Consider the following 19,008-nt stretch of genomic DNA (forward strand, 5'->3'; position numbering starts at 1 on the left):
CAGTCACTAGGTGGCAGCAACTCATACAGTGGTTTGTACAGATAAAAAAATACATGTTATCAGGTTCTCAATAGTATTTCAATTCGTGGGGGTGTGGGTCAGGGGGTGGGGGGTGCTTCCCAAACTTTTCCTGCAGTGCCCCCTTCTGTAGATAGCACACAGCTCTTGCTGCACTTAACTTTATTGAAAACAGTATCATGTCTAAAAAACTGATACTCTCACAAAAAAATAAAATGAATATTTTCAAAACAGTGACTTTTTTCCCCCCTACAACGGTGCAAATATAAAAATATTAAAAATTAATGACCTGCTACACCCCCCCCCCCTTCAATTACACCCTGCCCTCAGGGGGCCCGCACCCTACTTTGGGAACCACAGCTCTATAATAAATTCAAGTTTCCTGTGTCGCTACATGATACAGCCAGAACACAGACACAGCAAATGCAGCGAGGAGCATATTGGATTTCCATATCTCCACTGAGTCAGAGCCTGAGGGACTAACGTGACGGGAAAATAACGACTTACAGTCTCTGCCATTGAGAACTCTGAGTCCAGCTTCTTTGCCAGGCCATAGTCGCCCAGCTTAATGAGGTCAGTCTTTGTCAGGAAGATGTTGAGAGTTTTGATATCTCTGTGGGGCCAACAGAAACACTGTGTTATCATCCGTCTCCAAGAAAAAAAATTGTAATTTTAAGAAGTGTTTATTGGGGAAAATCTGAAAATCTAACCTGTGTAAAATACCAGCCTTGTGAATATGGGCCACCGCTGAGGCAATTTGGTACAAGTACCACACAACCACCTGAGGAAACACAACCAGATGAGTGAGTGTTTGTAGATAAGACTGATTGGTGTGAGACAAACTGCAGCACATTATATTTATACCTCTTCAGTGAACAGTTTCCCCCTCTGCTGGTTGATCTTATCATACAAATTTCCTCCTGTGAAGACAAAGTCGTTTGTAGCATCGTGTCAGTATTTACCCTTATCTGTCTGTGCGACCTGTTCTCACCATTGCAGTACTCCAGCTCAATGAGCAGTGTGTTTTTATCCATGAAGTGATTGAAGTAGGCGATAATGTTGTTGTGCTCCAGGATGGACAGGATGCTAATTTCATTCATGACATCTCGGCGCTCCTTCTCTGACAGCGAGTTCAGGTCCACTTCCTTCCACACCACCAGAGAGTTGTCCTAACGAGGCCACAGAGAGGACACCGCACATAATTATGTTAGGACGAGTAGAAAAGAATAGGTTTGTAAGCAGTAAATAGACCGTCAATTGATTTAGAACTGGTCCACCGCTCATTTCCTCTGATTTCAGACAGGAGTACTACAGTACATGTCAAAGTACATGTGGACGTAAAGAATAACACCAACCACTGCTTTGTAACCTAATCCTAAAGCAAATAGGAGTGAGACGTCATTTGTTTGTGATGCTATTATAAGCATTATGGTCTAAACTGCACCATAGACCTGCAGGGACCAGATTCAAACCAAAAATCATCTGACTATAATACAGATAAATACTTTTATAATTAAGAATTACCAATATATTTAATGGATGCATGTGATAGCTGATACTTCAACAAAAAATACTGATTTAATATCAGTCCATCAAACAACCTTTTCTGCAACAACTTCTCACCACGCTGCATGTTACTCTATTAGCCGCAGGAGTTGCGCCACCTACTGTATATAACACTGCCTTCCAGTTGCCTGCATATTTACTGAAATGCAACCTCATGTAGCATCTGTTATCAGCAAGTTCACAAATGAACTTACTGACTAACTAGGAACACATGTTCTGCTCGGTGTTAGCAAGGCAGGCTATAGTGGCTCCACAGTGGAGTGGGGTTCCATAGAGAAGCCTTACATGCAGAAGGTCCTGGGTTCAAGCCCCAGAGGAACCACATATTTGGCGCCTCCTAGTGGCAGTCACATCTGCTGTTAACACAACAATTTTCCCAGTGTGGGATTAATGGGGTTCAAATTACTATTATTATTATTGTTGTACTAACCTACTGTCAGAACTGTTTCCAATGTGAACAAAATACTACTTATTTAGTTAAAAACTGAGTTATTTTGTACAGGAAATCAAACCATGAAACAATCTACAACTCTCCAGTATGATGTCTTTGTACCAAGAACTGAGCAGGAAGCCGTGGGAAAGTCATTTATCTTGTTCAAACTGAAGAATTTCTCACAGGGGTATGGAAACACAGGGACAGTGGGCAGGTTCGTTTTCCAAAGACACACACACACACACACATATATACACACACACACACACTGTGTGCTTTACAAGTCAAAACTGGACTGGGTGCTAACATCACCCTGCCTTGAAGGTGTACACAACATCATCCAGTTCTTTATTCTCCAAATGGTTTTGGTTCCAAACAGAGATGACTGCTCAGTGGTTTTTACTGTTGTACTATCAGTGTCCTAAGTCGTAGAGGCAACTAATGCATTTTGTTTTGTTGTATTGTTTTGTTGTATTGTAATTGTACTGTATTTGAGGCAGTGGTGGCCTAGTGGTAAAGGAAGCGGACTTCGGACCACCAACTGCCAGGTTACCACTGAGATGCACTGAGCATGGCATCGTCCTCAAGCACTGCTCCCCGGGCGCTGACCACGGCTGCCTACTGTTCACTTGGTGATGGGTTAAATGCAGAGGATAAATTTCGTTGTGCATGGTGTGCTGTGCTGTGCTGTGTCACAACGACAAATAAAGATAAGTTTAATAAAGGGAAAAGAAAATAACAGTGGACCTGAAAACAAAGATGGAGGAGGCTTTCAACTTACTTAAGATTATAAGACATTGCCTTCTGCTAAAGCAATCACATCTAACCCACAGAGGGTTGAAAGTTTGAATCCCAACCCTGTCATGACTAGAGTTTAATGAACATTCATGAAAAACTCCCCCCAACCCCCACGGGCGTCTGTGTCTGGTCTATTCACAGGGGTGCTCTGGTACCACATTATTCAACCTCCGTGCTTTCAACTTTGCTTTTAATGGAAATTAAATCTGCTTACTACCACTTATAGGAAAATATACTGCAGCAGTAGGCAAGTGGGTTTTGATTGGTTGGTAGGAAATTGGGTGAGTAGTTAGGTTTAGTTGGGAGTTAGGTAGATGAATTGGAGGGAGGTCCCAGCCATTGGGTATGGTGGGAGGGTCGGTAACACTCTACAGGTAGGTTGTTAACTTAGTTGGTATAGGGTAGAAGGTAGAATGTATTTAGATGCCCAGGTGGGTAGGACGGGCATATATGGGAGGGTTAGAAAGTAGGCAGTAATAGGTTACGTTAACTACGTTTAAAAAAGTTGAGCTGATCAATTGTACAAGTTTGGTATCGTATGTATTGAGTCTATATTTGCATATGTAAGTATGTGTGTAGGTGCCTACATATGTGTATGTAAATTATTTATATATATATATATATATATATATATATATATATATATATATATATATATATATAGTAACTAAGAAATATTAGTTGTTTTCAATCACAGGTCAGGAATTGGCTACCCAACAACAAACTTGGTTAAGTTGGTTAAAGGTCAAAGTTAGTTGGGAAATGTAGTAGGTAGGTAGGTAACCTGGTTATCAAATAAGATGAGGTTGTTCAGCTACTACCAACTTTTTTTATTGGAGATGTTTTGGTAATAGATGTGCTAACGTCATTACTCACTGTTTATAAAGCTGTAGCATCATGTCGTAATAAACACTCGTTTCCTCTCTTCTAAACAAAAACAAACACAAAAAATAAACCACAATACCGCGCTGGTGCCTGAAGACTTCTTACCTCTGTCCTTCTGTACAGAGTTGCTTCACCAAACGCCCCTCTGCCGAGGATCCGGATAGGAATGTAATGCAACTTCTCCTCTTCACCGTTAAAAGTGCTCGACGCCGACCTCTCGCTGACCACAGACCCGCCGCCCAAATCTGAATTCAGCGAGTCGAAATGTCTTTCATATTCCTCTAGAGACATTTCTGTTTAGGGACTAGTTAGCCAATGACAGTGATGGAAATAACACGAACAGGCCTAACTTCACCACCCTCTAAAAGTCTCCCACACAGCCCAACACGCGTCTTACATGTTACCCATATCGGCTACGAAGGACGAACTGTCAACGCCGACGTGAGTAACAAGTCTTAGAGACACGAAAACTAGTAAATGTACAGCAAAGAAAAATGTGGCTAAATGCGTGCAACTACAGAAGTTGCACTACTGTCAAGTCTGAACAAGTTTGAATGTTCAGGAACCACGTGGGCTTTTCAGAATAAAATGTCTGCGGTTTGATTACGGATAGAACGCTTTATTTTGAAATGCATAACAAACGCTTGTTTGTTGTTAAGGTAAGTTTGATATTAAAGGAAACTAGTGCAGAAACTAAACCGTCTGCCATTGCTATTCCTTTACGACCCAAAGAGGCATAGGATAACATTACTCGACCTCAATAGTTTTATGTTGTATAGACGTATGTATAAACGTGCGCATCGCTTCACAATATAAAGGGGGGCGGGGGGGCATCCTCTTTGCGAACAAACCCGGAAACTGTCAAATTAAAGGTATGTAATACAAATTTTGAGAAAAACCTTTGTGAAAAAATGTAGGTTTCTTAATTGTGTAATCATGTATACATATACATGTAAATATATACAGTATTATATTTATATGTATATGTATAAAACAAAAAATATTTCCCTTAAACCATAAAACTGGGAATTCTATACACAGTATTTACATTTTGACACATGCATAAATATGTATGTAAAGATAATTTTTAAGTACATAAACAGTCAATAGGTGGCGCTAAAAACACAAACAAGTGAAAACATATGTTTTTAACAGGCATTTCAGTGTCCAAGATAGAGACCAAGTTCAAAGCAGATCAGAGAAGTTGGTTGGGGCTAAACCATTTAGGCATTTATAAATCCACAATATATTTATAAGCCGCTAGCTGGAAACCAATGGAAAAGGCAGAAAGTTGGAGTGATGATGAAAATACCTTAGAGGCTTACCTCTAATCGTGTTTGTGTTTTTGTCCAGCAGGGCGCCCACAACTCTTCTTTAGAGACACATCCACACACACAGTTGTGTAATACTGATAGGACAAAGGGCCAACACAGCCAGACGTGACTCACTAGAGTGGTTTCCCTGGTCAAACAATGGCTCATTCAGAGATGATTTCATATGAGGACGACAACACAGATGGAGTGCCGTTTCACCATCTTTCACCAAGCAAAGGTTGGCTTCATTTATGCACCCTTTGAACACGATGACTTTTGTCATTCTAATGTATTGTGAGCTGCTGTTTTGTCTCTGAGCTTATATCGCCCCGTCTGTTTGATCAGGAGCTGTGCACACATTCAGAGTTGGGTCCAGAAGTCTTCCTCTTTATCCCGTAATCATCATGTGTTTAGGAGTGCTGAACGTGATTCTGCTGTTAACTGCTCTAATTTTGGGGATATATTGTGAGTAAAAAGGTTTCAAGATGTTTAATTTCACTCTCTAAAAAAACACAATGAAAAGATTATGATGAAAATATATTACTTTTATTTAATGTATGTGCAATAACCCAACAATAATTCAGTGCAATAACCACAATCTTGATTTAAATTACTATTATATTTCAATATATGATAAAATTTCTTTTTCTACAGGAAATTATATATAATTTATAGTATAGTATCTAGTTATATATGCGTACATCCATAGGTCTATAATATTTGATATAATGTACAGTAACTAGAAATAATGGTTGTATAAATCTGGTTGTAATACACCCTCATACACTATTAAATCTGCTGCAACTGCCTATGCAGCTAACTGTTTATTTAATTTAATTATTTAACTACTCAACCAGTTATACTGTTTATGTTTATGTATTTTAAACTATTTATATACTTCACATAACATACTTATAATTACACATACATACATGTGTGTGTGTATATATGTATACATATATGTGTATATATTTATTTATTTATATATATATATACAGTATTAATTTAGTAATAAAATAGTATAATAAAATATAATAATACAGATATATACATATATAAATGTATATATAATAATCTTATCTATCTACTACTACTAATTTACTAACCTACTAATCTACTCCAGGGGCAGTGGTGGCTTAGTGGTTAAGGAAGCGGATCAACCAGCTGCCAAGTTACCACTGAGGTGCTCTGAGCATGGCACCGTCCCCACACACTGCTTCCCGGGCGCTCAAAAAGCTGCCCACTGTTCACTTTGGTGATGGGTTAAAAGTAGAGGTCATATTTCGTTGTACTCAGTGATGTGTGTCACAATGACGAGGAGTTCACTTTCCTTTCCTTCCCACTGTTCAGATTTCCCATATTCACTAACAGTGCTACTCGTGTTGTATTTTCTTGTATATATTGTATTTGATCTATTTGTGTGGTTTTACTGTTGGTTTGGAGCCTTAATTTCCCAAAGGGAAATCCCAAGGGATTAATAAAGTTCTCTCTATCTAGCTATTCTAATAATTTCACAGTTAATAATCCAAGTAAAATACCAGAAGTTGATAAACTTGTATAATGGGTTCTTAACCACAGGTGGAGAGGCGGGTCAGAAGTTAGCTCCCCAACAACCAATTACACAAAACTCAATCTCAATAGAATTGAAGGAGCTTCAGAGAATTCAGAGTGAAGCTATCAAAGCTACACATGACTTTGAAGAGGCACTGAAAAATGAACTCAAAAATACCGAGCAACTGAAGCTGAAGTTGGAGCAGAACAAAACCAACAGTGACAGATTTCAGAGGCAGCTGGAAGACCTACACCTGGAGAAGGCTACACTGCAGTCCACCATGTCTGATGACCGTACGTAACAGATGTGTCATCACATCTTAACAGCATTTATATGACTTTTCTTGCTGATATGTTTTTGTTTTTATTCTGAAACAGATGAAAGTTGCGGGAGATGCCAACCAGGGTGGATGTTGCTGAACACAACCTGCTACTGGTCTTCCAAATCAGCTTCTCTGCCCGCAAGGTCATGGGCAAACAGTAAAAAAGACTGCACCGGGCGTGGCGGTCGCCTTGTTGTGATTGACAGCTGGGAAGAGCAGGTGAGGCCGGTGAACTGGTCACCGTTTTTATCGGTGTTTTTAGGGTTCCAGAGAGCACCAGGTCAAGAAGGTCGTCTAGTGTAAGAACTCAAATCAAAACACTACCACGGTGAGAGCTGCTGAAAAATAAATGCACAAGATAAAAATGATTTTTATTTTTCTTCTAAACATGGTCTTACACCACACATTAAGTCTTTTTCTGCTAACTTCTCAGCTAACTTTGATTAGCCATAAGCTAATTTGTTGTGACACATCATACAACAGAAATGTGACCTCCACCAGGTTCATGTTCTTCAAGGATTGAACCCAAGACCTTGGCGTTATTAGCACCACGCTCTAACCAACTGAGCTAACCAGCCATGTTGTTTGCTAAAGCTCTTCTAGTTTTGACTCTAACCAACTGAGCTAACCAGCCATGTAAAGCTCTTCTAGTTTTGATCAAATTCTAAGGAATCACTTTAAAAGGTGACAGATTTTACCACAGCACCAATGTCCTTATTCCTTATTTTATTTAGCATCTAATGCTAGTTAGCCTTCCCGACACAACTCCCTCTATTGCTATCATTAGAAAAAATGTTATGCTGTTTTGCTAATTATCTGCTGGTCTACATCTATTGCCAAATTTTACCCATCCATCGACCCATGTTTTTCAGTGAAAAAATGAATGTTCTGTTCTGTAGGTAACACTGTTTGATTACATGCCAGTAGTGAGTGAAGGAAATTGGTGGAACCAGGGAGCTTGGATTGGTCTCACTGATCAGCACGCAGAAGACAACTGGCTGTGGATAAATAATGTGACACTGGGCGAAGGGTAAGAGTTTTTAACAATTTATAAATGCGTTGCCTGACGTATCATTCATAAGTTTGGAATTGATGTGATGTGCTACGTAGCCAGCACAAGAGAGTTTTTCAACTCAAGTAGTAGCAAGTTCATTTTTAATGGGATCTTGGACTTCAACAAGAGCAAGACATTGTTTTTGTAAAACATTGTCTTCATTCGTTTCTCAGGTACTGGATCGTGGGAGAGCCAAACAACTGGGGGTCGGGTGAAGACTGCGCTGTACTCTTAAGAACTCCTGACAACAATCCAAGGGAATCCTGGTATGATTTAGCCTGCTATCAAACGATGGAGTGGTTATGTGAAACACCACCCAGGGATCAGTGAGTTCCATGTGGCTCCATGTTGAAGTAACGGAGAAGAATAAAGAGTCTTTGTTATTGCTCATAAAACATTGATTAAACATTTTAAATAGTTTTGTTTAGCGCTTAATGTGTTTTCTTAAAATAAAAAAGTATATCACCAACACAGAAATGACAAGTGGTTCCATAATGTAGCGAATAGTTCCAGGGTTAGCAGTTAGCATGCTTGCCTCAGAAGAAGAGCACTGGGACTCTTAGGTTCAATTACCAGGTCAACGACATACTACAACAGATCCATATTAACACAAGAATTTCCCAAGTGTAGGGTCAAGTTCGAAGTGGTATTATTATTATCCGTGGTCAAAAGAGCCATTTTTATCATTGGAGTTAAGAGAGGAGGGAGCTGGAGCCAATCATAGCAGCCAACTGACAAGAAGGGAGTACACTCTCAAAGGGACACGTACAGCCAAATACACCCTTATTCACACTGTCATTCACACCTGTAGATCATTTACGGACATACTGGTTGCATCATCTATCCCAGCGTGATGAGCCATGCTGAGATTATTGTTGCACACAGTGTAAGTATGCCTGCAGTTCCGGCCAAGATGGAGGTACGCAGGTGGTGAAATATAAAACTGAAGATCCGCTCCTTTGTCTCAAAGAATTTTTTTTGCCGTACAATCTCCTTATCAATTTCCACATGGAAGCATTGGACAACCATCTTTGTAATGTCTGGATCGGGCATGAGAATGCAGTATTTGACCAAATTCCCAAACGTCTTCGTCAGCCGCTCGAGCACAGCCTTCGCCACCATGTTGAACCTGTCCAAGTCCAGGTCAAACCCGTCTGGGATGCTGAGTCCTTTGTTGATCTGGTCTACCAGGTGTCGTGCATGGCGGAGCCACCCGTCATTGCTGCAGGTGGCCAGTGCTTTGCATTTTGTAAGGCACCTGAAGATGGTGGCGATGACAAACATCTGGACCTGACGCTCCGGCAGAGACATAACTGTACACTCAGTCCACATGTCAGGTATGTTTTCTGTGGAGGGTGTTTTTTGTGGTACGTTCTTCATGGTGACTCAAACACTCAGTCTTAAACTACAACGTATTCAAGTTTTATTACGTTCTTCATGGTGACTCAAACACTCGTATTCAAGTTTTACATCACAACCTCCCGAAGGACAGTCAGCAAAGTTAAAGCTTTGTTAAATCAGGTACAAATATAAAAGGACCAATGGTGGACTTGTTGATTGAATGTATATTGCAGTTTTTGACATGATTATACTTTTATCTACCTTGATTTAAATATTTATACTGACGTGAGATCAAAGGCACCTTTGATGTCAATCCAGTGGGAATGAAAAAAATAAAAGATTTTCAAAAGATCTGATATATTTGGGTCCAGCTTGTGTTGCCAGATTTATGCTGTACAATAGACAATCATTTTGAAAAAGTTTCAATTTAAATAGTGTCATCTTCTTTACTACAAAAACAGCATCATGAAAAGTTATTTTATTTTAAAGTCACATACTGTATAACACCTTTGTTTCTGTTGGATTTACTGCCTGTTTTAGGGTTAGACTACTGGACTAAACTTTCTAGACTTCACTGTTGTCTTACCTTGTACAGTTACCCCTCTCCTATCGCGGTAGTTGCGTTCCAAGACCCACCACGAGATGGGAAAAATCGCGAAGTAGTGGCGAGATGCTTATTATATTATTTACGTATATATTTACCATTTACGAACCTCCCCGACACTGTTATCAACCTCACAATTATATGCGCAGTAGAGTTGTATAATATCGACGCAAAGTGAACGAGAGAGTGGCTGACCGACGAGGGGAGCTACTGAGAGATGCTACGATGCATGAACCAATCGGCGTGAGGAACAGAAAAGCATGCTCAATTAGCCAATAGTACACCGAGTACGCGTTGTATTAGGGCGGGGATACACTGTACGATTTTTAAAAATCTTATGTACTCACACTGTACGGTATATATACGATACTGTACGATTTTAGTCCGTTTTTTACCCGATTTTTGAGACGCACGACCTAGCGACGTTCGGCCCGATTTCACGTTTCGCCGGGCGTCTTTTCCCGTATAGGGGGTAACGAGGACAGCCAGCAGGGGGCGACGGGTCGTTTTCACCCGCACAGTGTGAGCTCTCTGGTCGTGTACGATGATCGGACCGTACAGTGTGAGTACATAAATCGTGAGCTTTGTCCGTACATCACTCGTACAATGTGTGATGGTATCAGCGACAAGCTTTTAAAAAAAATTCGTACAGTCTATGCGCGCCCTAACCTTCCATTTCTGTCTTGGAGCAATAGCCACGGATCTGTACGACTGCTGCATCGCTTTCGTCTCACTGTTGTTTATATTTGTTTCTCTCATTCTTTCATTTATTCTGCCTACTGTCTAAAGACTGGAGACGCATTAACTCGATTTAATTTGACCATGATGGTCAACGGTCATGTTGGAAATTCTAGGTTAATGTAGAAAAAAGAGCCTCGTGACCAGAGTTGAAAGATCCACACATCACTTATCACCTAGACAAACAGGTCGATATGTGCTGCCTATCGACAAACCTTGCATTCACTCTCACAGTAGGAAGAGAAAATGTCCTCTGAAGAAAACAATGGACATCGAAACACAGTTGGACAAATAAGGCTGTCCCTACGAGGTACGGTACCAAAAAAAGTCATTTCGTTTCTGTATTGTTTTATCCTGATTTTTATTTGCTTGTCTGATTTCTTAAATTCTTTAGTTGTTATTTAAACCGTTACTGTAGTAGTGCATAGTTTCTAACCTCTTGTTGATCGCTTTGAAACTTTAACTCGGAGAAACATTTTAAAGGTCTGTTTAAGAAGGACAGTGGATCAACATGTCCGACCCACCGACAAGTTTTACTCGGCCTGGCTCTGCTGAATGTTACTCTGCTCGTAGCTGCTGTCGTGACTGGGATTAAATGTGAGTATGAGGGGTTTATTGTACAACAGAATTTGTACAGTGCATATTTAATATATGTATACGAATACATAACGGACTCGGATTGGCGAATTGGGTTTTCCCAAAGTCATTTGCGTCAACACCTGAGCCGCGGGTTGGCCATGGCTGAGCTAGAATGTTAATCACCATTCCATAATGTTACCTCGGGCTAACACCATTGATCAACATAATTCTAACCAAGTTTCCATGTTCTTACCTGTGTGGTTTGGGTTTTTCCAAGTACTACATTTACCATAGGTGTGAATGGTTGTAAGTCACTATTTGTGGAGAACTGTTGAAGGCGTACCCTTACTTCACTCAGTGACTCCTAGGATTTCCTCCAGCCCACTTCACATGCCGAAAATCATTGTAAAAGGTGAATAAATATCAGACTATTTTCCTATGTCTTGATAATAAACACACAACTTTTTTTACACAGGTGCCAAGGCCAAAGACCTCCAGATTCCTGAAGTACATTCCGTACTTATGGTAGAGCTTAATTATTACAGGAACCACAGCAATTACATCGGGGCTAAACAGAAGGCTCAAGAAGCATTAGTTAACCAGCGCACCGACCATCTGCAGCTTAAACTGCAATTAAAGCAGAAGAAGACTTTCATCGATGGCCTATTGGGACAGATAGAGTCTCTGCAAGTGGAGAAATCAAACCTAAAGTATAAGCACGCTCACCTGGGTAAGATCGACGTCCAGTTCTCCGTGAAAACACAACATCATTCAAATATCTAACCCAAAGACCCACTCCTCTTCCTCTTCTTCTTTCCAATCTCCATTTTGACAGATGAAAATTGTGGCAGGTGTTCAAAGGACTGGATTCTCTTCAATTCATCTTGCTATTATATTTCTCATCGTGTGAATGATCACAAGAAGAACTGGCCCGACAGCAGAGCAGACTGCATCAGACGAGGAAGCGACTTACTCATAATCGACTATCAGGATGAGCAGGTGTGTCTTTTCTTCTTTCTCATCATCAATCGGTTTTACTGCATTGAGTCATTTTATTTATTACCTAGTAGAGATCGCTTGATCTGACAGAATGGGTATTGGTCCGATATTGGTCAAAATTTCAGGATTTAATGTCGTAAAAACCAACTATAGCCCATCCGATGCTTACGCTAAAGTGCTCAACTTAATACAACACTATTGCCTCAGCAAAGGCTGCCCGCAGCGTGCTGGAGGAGAACATATTGGATTGATTTCGGCCGTGGCAGTATCGTATTGGACATGAGAAATTTGTATCGAACCATCCCTATTACTAACAAAATTGCTATTCCTATGGCTTACTATTTTTGGGTATGGCTTGAACTTCTGTACATCTACTATAGCTACTTTTATCCAGGGTCAGAAATAAGCCAATGCTAACAACACAATACATATGCCCTTGAATGGTTCATTATGGGAGTCTTGGACAATACAACAAGGAGACTTAACGATGTGAGGAACAACAAAGCTGACACATGAGTACTAACCACAACAGTGTGTTTTACAGATGCTCCTAAATGAGAATTTAGAACGTTTTGTTACCACCGGCACTGTGCCCTTGACCCAAATCGGCTTCTGGATCGGGCTTTCTTATAAAGAGAGGCAAGAAACCTGGACCTGGGTCAACAATGTCACTGAAGTCAAAAACTTGTAAGGAGCAGTTTGCTGACTGTCAACAATACCTGTCGCTTAATGTTGAATTTTAAACATGACTCCATAAGATTGACTGATTTTTGTTTGGTTCAAGGAACTGGAAAAATCGACATGCTGCCCTGAACGATAATCACAATGGGAGTTGTGCTGCCTATTATTTTGGAGCTAATCTGGAGTTATGGCGTCCTGTCAGCTGCCAGAATCAGCAGTTGAACTGGATATGTGAACAGGAGCCAAAAAGGTTGTTTTCAGTTGATACATGAAAACAATCACAGCAGCTTTATGCACCAGCATTTTTGTGATGTGAAGTTGAACAATGAAGGAAAGATGTCTGTGTTCAGGAGTTGACAATTTTACATTAAAGATGTACAAATCTCAAAAATGTGTGTAATCTGCTGTCATTTAGGCATTAAATCAAAACACCAAGTGTGCCGTTGCACTGACTAGAGGTGTAACGATGCATCGTGAATTTGTTTAAAATGGATAGATGACAATCTCGACAATCCGCATCCGATTAAAATTAAAGAGTAGGCTGCGTTATCTCCGAAAGTCACTGGTCATACCATAAGACTACATACTCTAGTACAGTAGGTGGCAGTATGTACCCGAAAACATTGATTGTGACCCGTTATAAAACCAAGACCTAACCTACTAGCCTAAGTGACATTAAGGTGTTCAAACTTCTTTCAATGACACAGGCAGTGTTTTACAGAGTTTCTGTAAAGAAAGGAACTCTTTCCAGTTCATGTTTTTTATATGCTTTCTGTTGTTTAATATACTGACAGTTAGTGAGGTCAATAAGACCAGACCAGTTTGACTTTTAATAAGAGAAGATAAATGGTGATGTGTAGCGTTTCCATTTTTGTTAGGATTGGTATTTTGCATATTTTATACAAATAGGATCATTGTGTTTAGGGATGTGCGATAATATCAGCACACCTGTATCTGTAAAATATCTGTAGAAATCATTATCAGTTTTTTTAATAATGAAAACCTGACAAAGCGATGCCTGGGTTTCGCCAAATGATGTGTGCCCTAAAAATAGTTTTGGGGGATAAATGGCTGTATATTAAAATGAAAGTCTGAAAATGAAAGATGGCAGCATTGCAGCTCATTTATTTAATCTCATACTCATACAGTGATGCAGATAAAGATAAATAAATAAATATTATCAGCCCTAGATTTTCTCATTTTGATATCGAAATTGAATGTTAAGTGTTTGGACAATATCGGCATATATTGGCAAAAAGTAAATATCAAACATCCCTAATTGTATTTGGTCATATTTTTTCTTGAACTCATTTTGTTTCAAAAACATCGTAATAAAATCATGTTGTGAATCATAGGCTGGAATCAACCTGCCAGCCGCTGGGCAAATGCTAACAAAACCTGGCTAACACAACGTGTCCTGGCTAACGCCTCTAACTCTTTCAATCCATTAGCCTAGATCAGACAAACCAATGATATTTAGATATGGAACGCCAATGTATAATGTTAACAGTGGGTTTTCAACACTTCAACCTGAAGTAAAAAGCTTGACAAACAGAGCAGCAACTGATCAGTACTCGGTGTAAATATTTAACAAATAACCTTGATTTTCTGTTTGTAATGTGACACTCGTGCTCAAGCCCACAGGGCAATGTCCTGACAAATAAGCCCTCGTCGAGGGTCTGATCCGACTGCTCTCCAGTTATCATGGAGAACAACGGAAAGTCCGGTTCTTTCAGCGGGGCATTTGACAGATTGGTTTGTGAAGATGATGGCAGCGTGGATGAAGATTTTCTTTACTCAAACCAAGAGAAGCAACAAGGTATAGCGGATGGAAAATTATTATCTTTTAGATATATAGATAGAACTTCACTAATCCCTCGGAAGTTCCCTTTGGGAAATTAGAAGTCGGTTTATTATGTTTTCCTATTAGACTCAGTGTTGTTTGTTGTTTGTTTGGTGGTGATGTTTTTATGCAGTGTCCATGTCTATGGTGAAGCCTGCGTCCAGTTGCAGTCAACATTCTGTGCTGGTAGTGAGCCTGACGGTGCTCGCTGTCATTCTTCTAGCCATTGATATTGGCCTGGGAGTCTACTGTAAGTCAATCTTGTGATTATGATTTTTCTTCTTTAATTTTTTTCTTTTTATTATCAAGAAAAGCTTCGGCCTTTAACATACAAGATGGATAAAATATTGGAAAGAGCTTGGGGTGCGGGGGGTGGTGTCGGTTACTGCAGTGTTTCTCAAGTGCTGGATCGTGGCCAAAACTGGGTCACAGGGCTTGACCTGGTGAGCTAGATAGTATAATTGATACCTGCTAACCTATGTTATATTTTTTGGTACTGGGTATGTTTAGCGCATTGTTTAACACCCAAAATTATTTTATTTTACGCACTTTTACTAAGACTTGTGTTGACACCAAGCCCATAAAATGAATAGATTGTTTGTGTATTATTTAAATATATGATGGAATTAAAAATACCAAGTTAATTTATTACATGGCCTTAGACCTTCTGTAGATTAACAATTAATAAAATACACCATTTTAAAATAATATACACAGCATAATTGTATTTGTCTGAAATATGTGTGCCGTGTATTGTCGTAAAGTGAGTGAATGAGGTTGACCATCCAAAGACTTTACGTTCTGATGTACGCTTTGAGACACAGACAGAGACCTCTGGTAACAAAGTGATTCACTGTGGTACAGATAATGAACTGACGAGTGAGCAAAGGGCACTCTTGGACATCAACAGTGAACTGGCCAAACTGCAGCAGAAGTACAACACAGTGATAAAAAACAGAGACGAAATGAAGCAGCAGTTGGAGAGGGAGATAAAAGAGCAACAGCGTACTCAGTGGGAGCTGCAACATCAGAGTAGAAGAACCAACAGCTATGAACAACTGATTAGCAAGGCTCAAATGGAAATCGCTACTTTGAAATCTTACATACCAATGGTCGGTGAGTCAACATTTGTCTGTCCTGAATCATTTTAAATGTTTTAAATGTTGCTACCCGACATGCCTAAAACTCTTGTTTTTTTATTTGCAGAGGAAGGTTGTAGACGCTGCCTCCCAGGATGGAATTTCTTGGACTCCATGTGCTACTTTTTTGCTTTCTCTTTGGCACAGAGGCAATGGAACGATGCAAGAAACTTCTGCAAGAAATACGGAGGCAACTTAGCGACAGTAGACACTTATGAGAAAAATGTAAGACCTCAGACAGATTTAGGGGCAGCCAGGTCCCGATCAGTAAAATGTATAATTTTGAGTGGGAGAAAGTCAGTGGTACAGAAAATGAAAAATGTTTTTCTGCATTGGCCTCCAGGACCATCACCCATTTATTGAAAATATCCCCCTATACAATATGGTGGATATGGTGGACTAGCGTGCTAGTGACGTTGCAGTTTTTAGGGGAGATTTCAGTTTTTTCTTTTTTGGCAAATCTGACTTAAAATTCCGATTTCCTTTGTCACAAATATTAAAAGGTAGATGAGGCCGGTTTCGCATTTTAAAAACCGCTGATTCCGATCGATCGATGATTGACACATCAAAGGCACTGGATATAAGTTAAATCACATAAAGAAATTCAAAGATATCAGGAAGTTTGTAATTACTTTCCAGGAACAAACAACACCAGTGTCTTTCTTGACATGGATTTATTTGACGCTGCTTCCAAATCCCCCGTAAAAACTATGACATCCACACAATATTAGATAGCATCGGCAAAGTAAAGAAATCATAAAACACCAAAGTAAAATACAGACACAACATTAATTACTTTGACGGTTGCGTGCCTTGTAAACAAAGGAATTACTTCGTTTTCAGTTTCTTCACTTAACAATTTCCAAACACGTATATTGACTCTCAACTTCACTGTCTTAGCATAACACCTGCACGTAAACACTTCGCAACCACTATTGCACGTTAGCGTCTTGACTTTCCCCTTTCCATCTTTTCCCCTCTTGTTCTCCCGAAAAGCGTACCAGAAACAGAAATTCAAATACAAATCTGTGGTATCAAGGTAAAACAGTAGATCACTTAACAAGGGAATGGTGTGTTTGTGTGTGTGGATACTTTGGTTGTTTTAGGAGGTAATGCACAGGCTGATAAGTCATTACGCCGATCCCACAAGACACTATTTCCAAAATGCCTTCTGGATCGGCCTGACGGATATTGACAATGAAGGAGACTGGAAATGGATGAATGGACAGAGATTGATTGAGGGGTAAGAGCTATTCATGATCATACAATACAAAAGGAGCAGAAATGCTACTATTATAACTTGAACACGTTAATGTTCATGGATCAAGCGAAATAGTGGATCAAGGCAATTAACCATGTATTTTGGACATAAAATAGGAAACACATTGACCAAATTTGTTTGTTTGTTGTTGGGTTGTTTTTTTTTTCATTTTTTGTGACCTCATGAATTGAAATTTAATTTGACCCTTTTCTTTAAATTACATTTTTTTCAATAGGGGGCAAGGGCTTCAACTGAGAATTTTCTTTTAAGTTGTTGATGTATTTTGTATCCATTAAGTAACTTGTCATTTTCCACAGGTACTGGAATGACGGAGAGCCCAATAATAACAATAATGAGGACTGTGCAGGCGTGTTTCCAAAAGACCATTTACATTTTAAATCCTGGAATGATTTCCCATGCAGTACTCACCTGAGATGGATTTGTGAGATGGAACCAAGGTCTGTCACAGAGCGTTGATAATTAATAACTGTAGTTTAATTGTATGAGGTAACAGACGCTGCAGCCTCTAACACATCAGATAAATTGTTTTTTTTTTTATTTGTTCTTCCTTCCTCTCTACATCTATCCAGGGTCACCGAGGCCAGTCCCAGCTGACACTGGTCTGAACACACAACCCATTACACTAACATTAACACAGAGTCAATTTATTGAGATTTGTGACTTAGGAAATGAACTATAAAATATATTTACCGTCAATACTATTTTACAGATATGTACATCATTGTGTTACAAGATTTGAACATTTGAAACAGTGTTACATATGCAATAGAAATGCAATATATCGATACTACGATCAGAGGAAAACATAATAAACCAACTTATATTTCGGGAGTGAATGCAGAAATCAAAACAAACCAGGCTAGGCTAGCCAGAATTTTGTGCTGGGACCCCTGCATTTGTACTGTGGTACTGCGGTTGTGATTGCTTGAAAATTTTGAGGTAGACAGAAATGCATACGACCCCTGTTTACAGTTATGCCCTAATTTAACCCTTTAACCCTTGTGTGGGGTTCGGGTCTGTGGGACCCGTTTTCACTTTTTACTAAAAGAAAAATGATTTAATAATTTAATTTTCCAACCTGAGACTCACTGGCTTTGGCTCATTTTCTATGAAGAACATATATCAGAATACATATTTAATGACCACACACCATACACCCCCCCCCACACACACATTTCTAGTACATATAAGATGTCCGGGGCCACTGGACCCGGGGCTAATAGAAGTGTGGAAATTGATGTTCTGTGTTCCACACACACACGCGCACATGCACCCACGCACGCACACACTCACACATACACACTTACACACCTACACCCACACACACACACACAGCAGGCCTGGACAGGAGGAGGACAGAGTGTAGGTACACAGAACATACCTATAACATATAAATGTGACCTAACAAAAGTACAGGGCAAATATTAACCATATATATTGTTTATACTGCTTGTAATTGGGATAAGATAAGTAAGGCAGTATTTTAACATAAAAGTGTTGTAACAACAATATGAACATTACACAAGGGTTAAAGAAGAGCCGCTGTGCAGTGTGTACTCTGTTTCACTGTTCTACTGATTTCACATGAATATGAAATTGATCGAAAATATGTTGTACTTCAGGTGAAATGGATTCAGCACAAATTCAGTCAATAAATTCTGACTTATTATCATTATCGTGGACAAAATATCGTGATGGTATTGTATCACAAAGTTGTAGCGCTAGTATCAACAAACAAACCAAAAATTAAACCAGTTGCTAAATTTGATTTAATGTCGGTCTGAGTGACCTTCAAACATCCTGACGACGTTGCTAACTGTGAGTGCGGGAGCACAGCCTCTTATCTCTCACTGCAGCATCA

The 19,008-nt window shown here is 39.6% G+C and overlaps 4 protein-coding genes across 7 annotated transcripts in view; 3 read left to right on the forward strand and 1 right to left on the reverse strand.

Moving 5' to 3' along the window:
• nek9 (NIMA related kinase 9) overlaps positions 1 to 4,510 on the reverse strand; it is a 12,064-nt gene extending 7,554 nt beyond the window's left edge. Inside the window, exons 1-5 of one of the 2 annotated variants that reach the window (XM_008337833.3) lie at positions 3,806 to 4,510; positions 1,010 to 1,187; positions 883 to 938; positions 729 to 799; positions 526 to 631 (exon numbers count right to left, since the gene is read on the reverse strand). In XM_008337833.3, the coding sequence (XP_008336055.1) occupies positions 526 to 631; positions 729 to 799; positions 883 to 938; positions 1,010 to 1,187; positions 3,806 to 3,991 (597 nt within the window). In that variant the 5' untranslated portion in view covers positions 3,992 to 4,510. The remainder of the gene's footprint in view (positions 1 to 525; positions 632 to 728; positions 800 to 882; positions 939 to 1,009; positions 1,188 to 3,805) is intronic. The other variant, XM_008337893.3, reaches the window with a different exon arrangement.
• A 580-nt stretch (positions 4,511 to 5,090) lies between these two features.
• LOC103399235 (C-type lectin domain family 4 member E-like) lies at positions 5,091 to 8,361 on the forward strand. 2 transcript variants are annotated; one of them, XM_025064801.1, is made up of 6 exons: positions 5,091 to 5,251; positions 5,359 to 5,478; positions 6,592 to 6,858; positions 6,943 to 7,106; positions 7,787 to 7,917; positions 8,115 to 8,361. In XM_025064801.1, the coding sequence occupies exons 1-6, from the start codon at positions 5,173 to 5,175 to the stop codon at positions 8,269 to 8,271; spliced, it is 918 nt and encodes a 305-aa protein (XP_024920569.1). In that variant the 5' UTR covers positions 5,091 to 5,172; the 3' UTR covers positions 8,272 to 8,361. The 2 variants fall into 2 exon arrangements, with proteins under 2 accessions (XP_024920569.1, XP_024920596.1); XM_025064828.1 differs by lacking the exon at positions 5,359 to 5,478 and having other exon boundaries at positions 5,101 to 5,251; positions 8,115 to 8,360.
• Positions 8,362 to 10,773: 2,412 nt separating this feature from the next.
• LOC103398951 (killer cell lectin-like receptor subfamily B member 1A) lies at positions 10,774 to 13,274 on the forward strand. The gene is made up of 6 exons (XM_008337742.3): positions 10,774 to 10,934; positions 11,108 to 11,221; positions 11,679 to 11,933; positions 12,039 to 12,202; positions 12,747 to 12,889; positions 12,987 to 13,274. The coding sequence occupies exons 1-6, from the start codon at positions 10,871 to 10,873 to the stop codon at positions 13,153 to 13,155; spliced, it is 909 nt and encodes a 302-aa protein (XP_008335964.1). The 5' UTR covers positions 10,774 to 10,870; the 3' UTR covers positions 13,156 to 13,274.
• Positions 13,275 to 14,541: 1,267 nt separating this feature from the next.
• LOC103398802 (C-type lectin domain family 4 member M-like) lies at positions 14,542 to 17,983 on the forward strand. 2 transcript variants are annotated; one of them, XM_008337648.2, is made up of 7 exons: positions 14,542 to 14,702; positions 14,860 to 14,976; positions 15,591 to 15,842; positions 15,933 to 16,090; positions 16,972 to 17,108; positions 17,444 to 17,633; positions 17,717 to 17,983. In XM_008337648.2, exons 1-6 carry the CDS (start codon positions 14,588 to 14,590, stop codon positions 17,601 to 17,603), a joined length of 939 nt encoding a protein of 312 aa, XP_008335870.1. In that variant the 5' UTR covers positions 14,542 to 14,587; the 3' UTR covers positions 17,604 to 17,633; positions 17,717 to 17,983. The 2 variants fall into 2 exon arrangements, with proteins under 2 accessions (XP_008335870.1, XP_008335798.1); XM_008337576.2 differs by having other exon boundaries at positions 17,444 to 17,584.
• Positions 17,984 to 19,008: the final 1,025 nt, after the last annotated feature.

Source organism: Cynoglossus semilaevis, chromosome 1, assembly GCF_000523025.1.
Source record: "Cynoglossus semilaevis isolate Cse_v1.0 chromosome 1, Cse_v1.0, whole genome shotgun sequence".
In the NCBI taxonomy this organism is placed as follows: Eukaryota; Metazoa; Chordata; class Actinopteri; order Pleuronectiformes; family Cynoglossidae; genus Cynoglossus; species Cynoglossus semilaevis.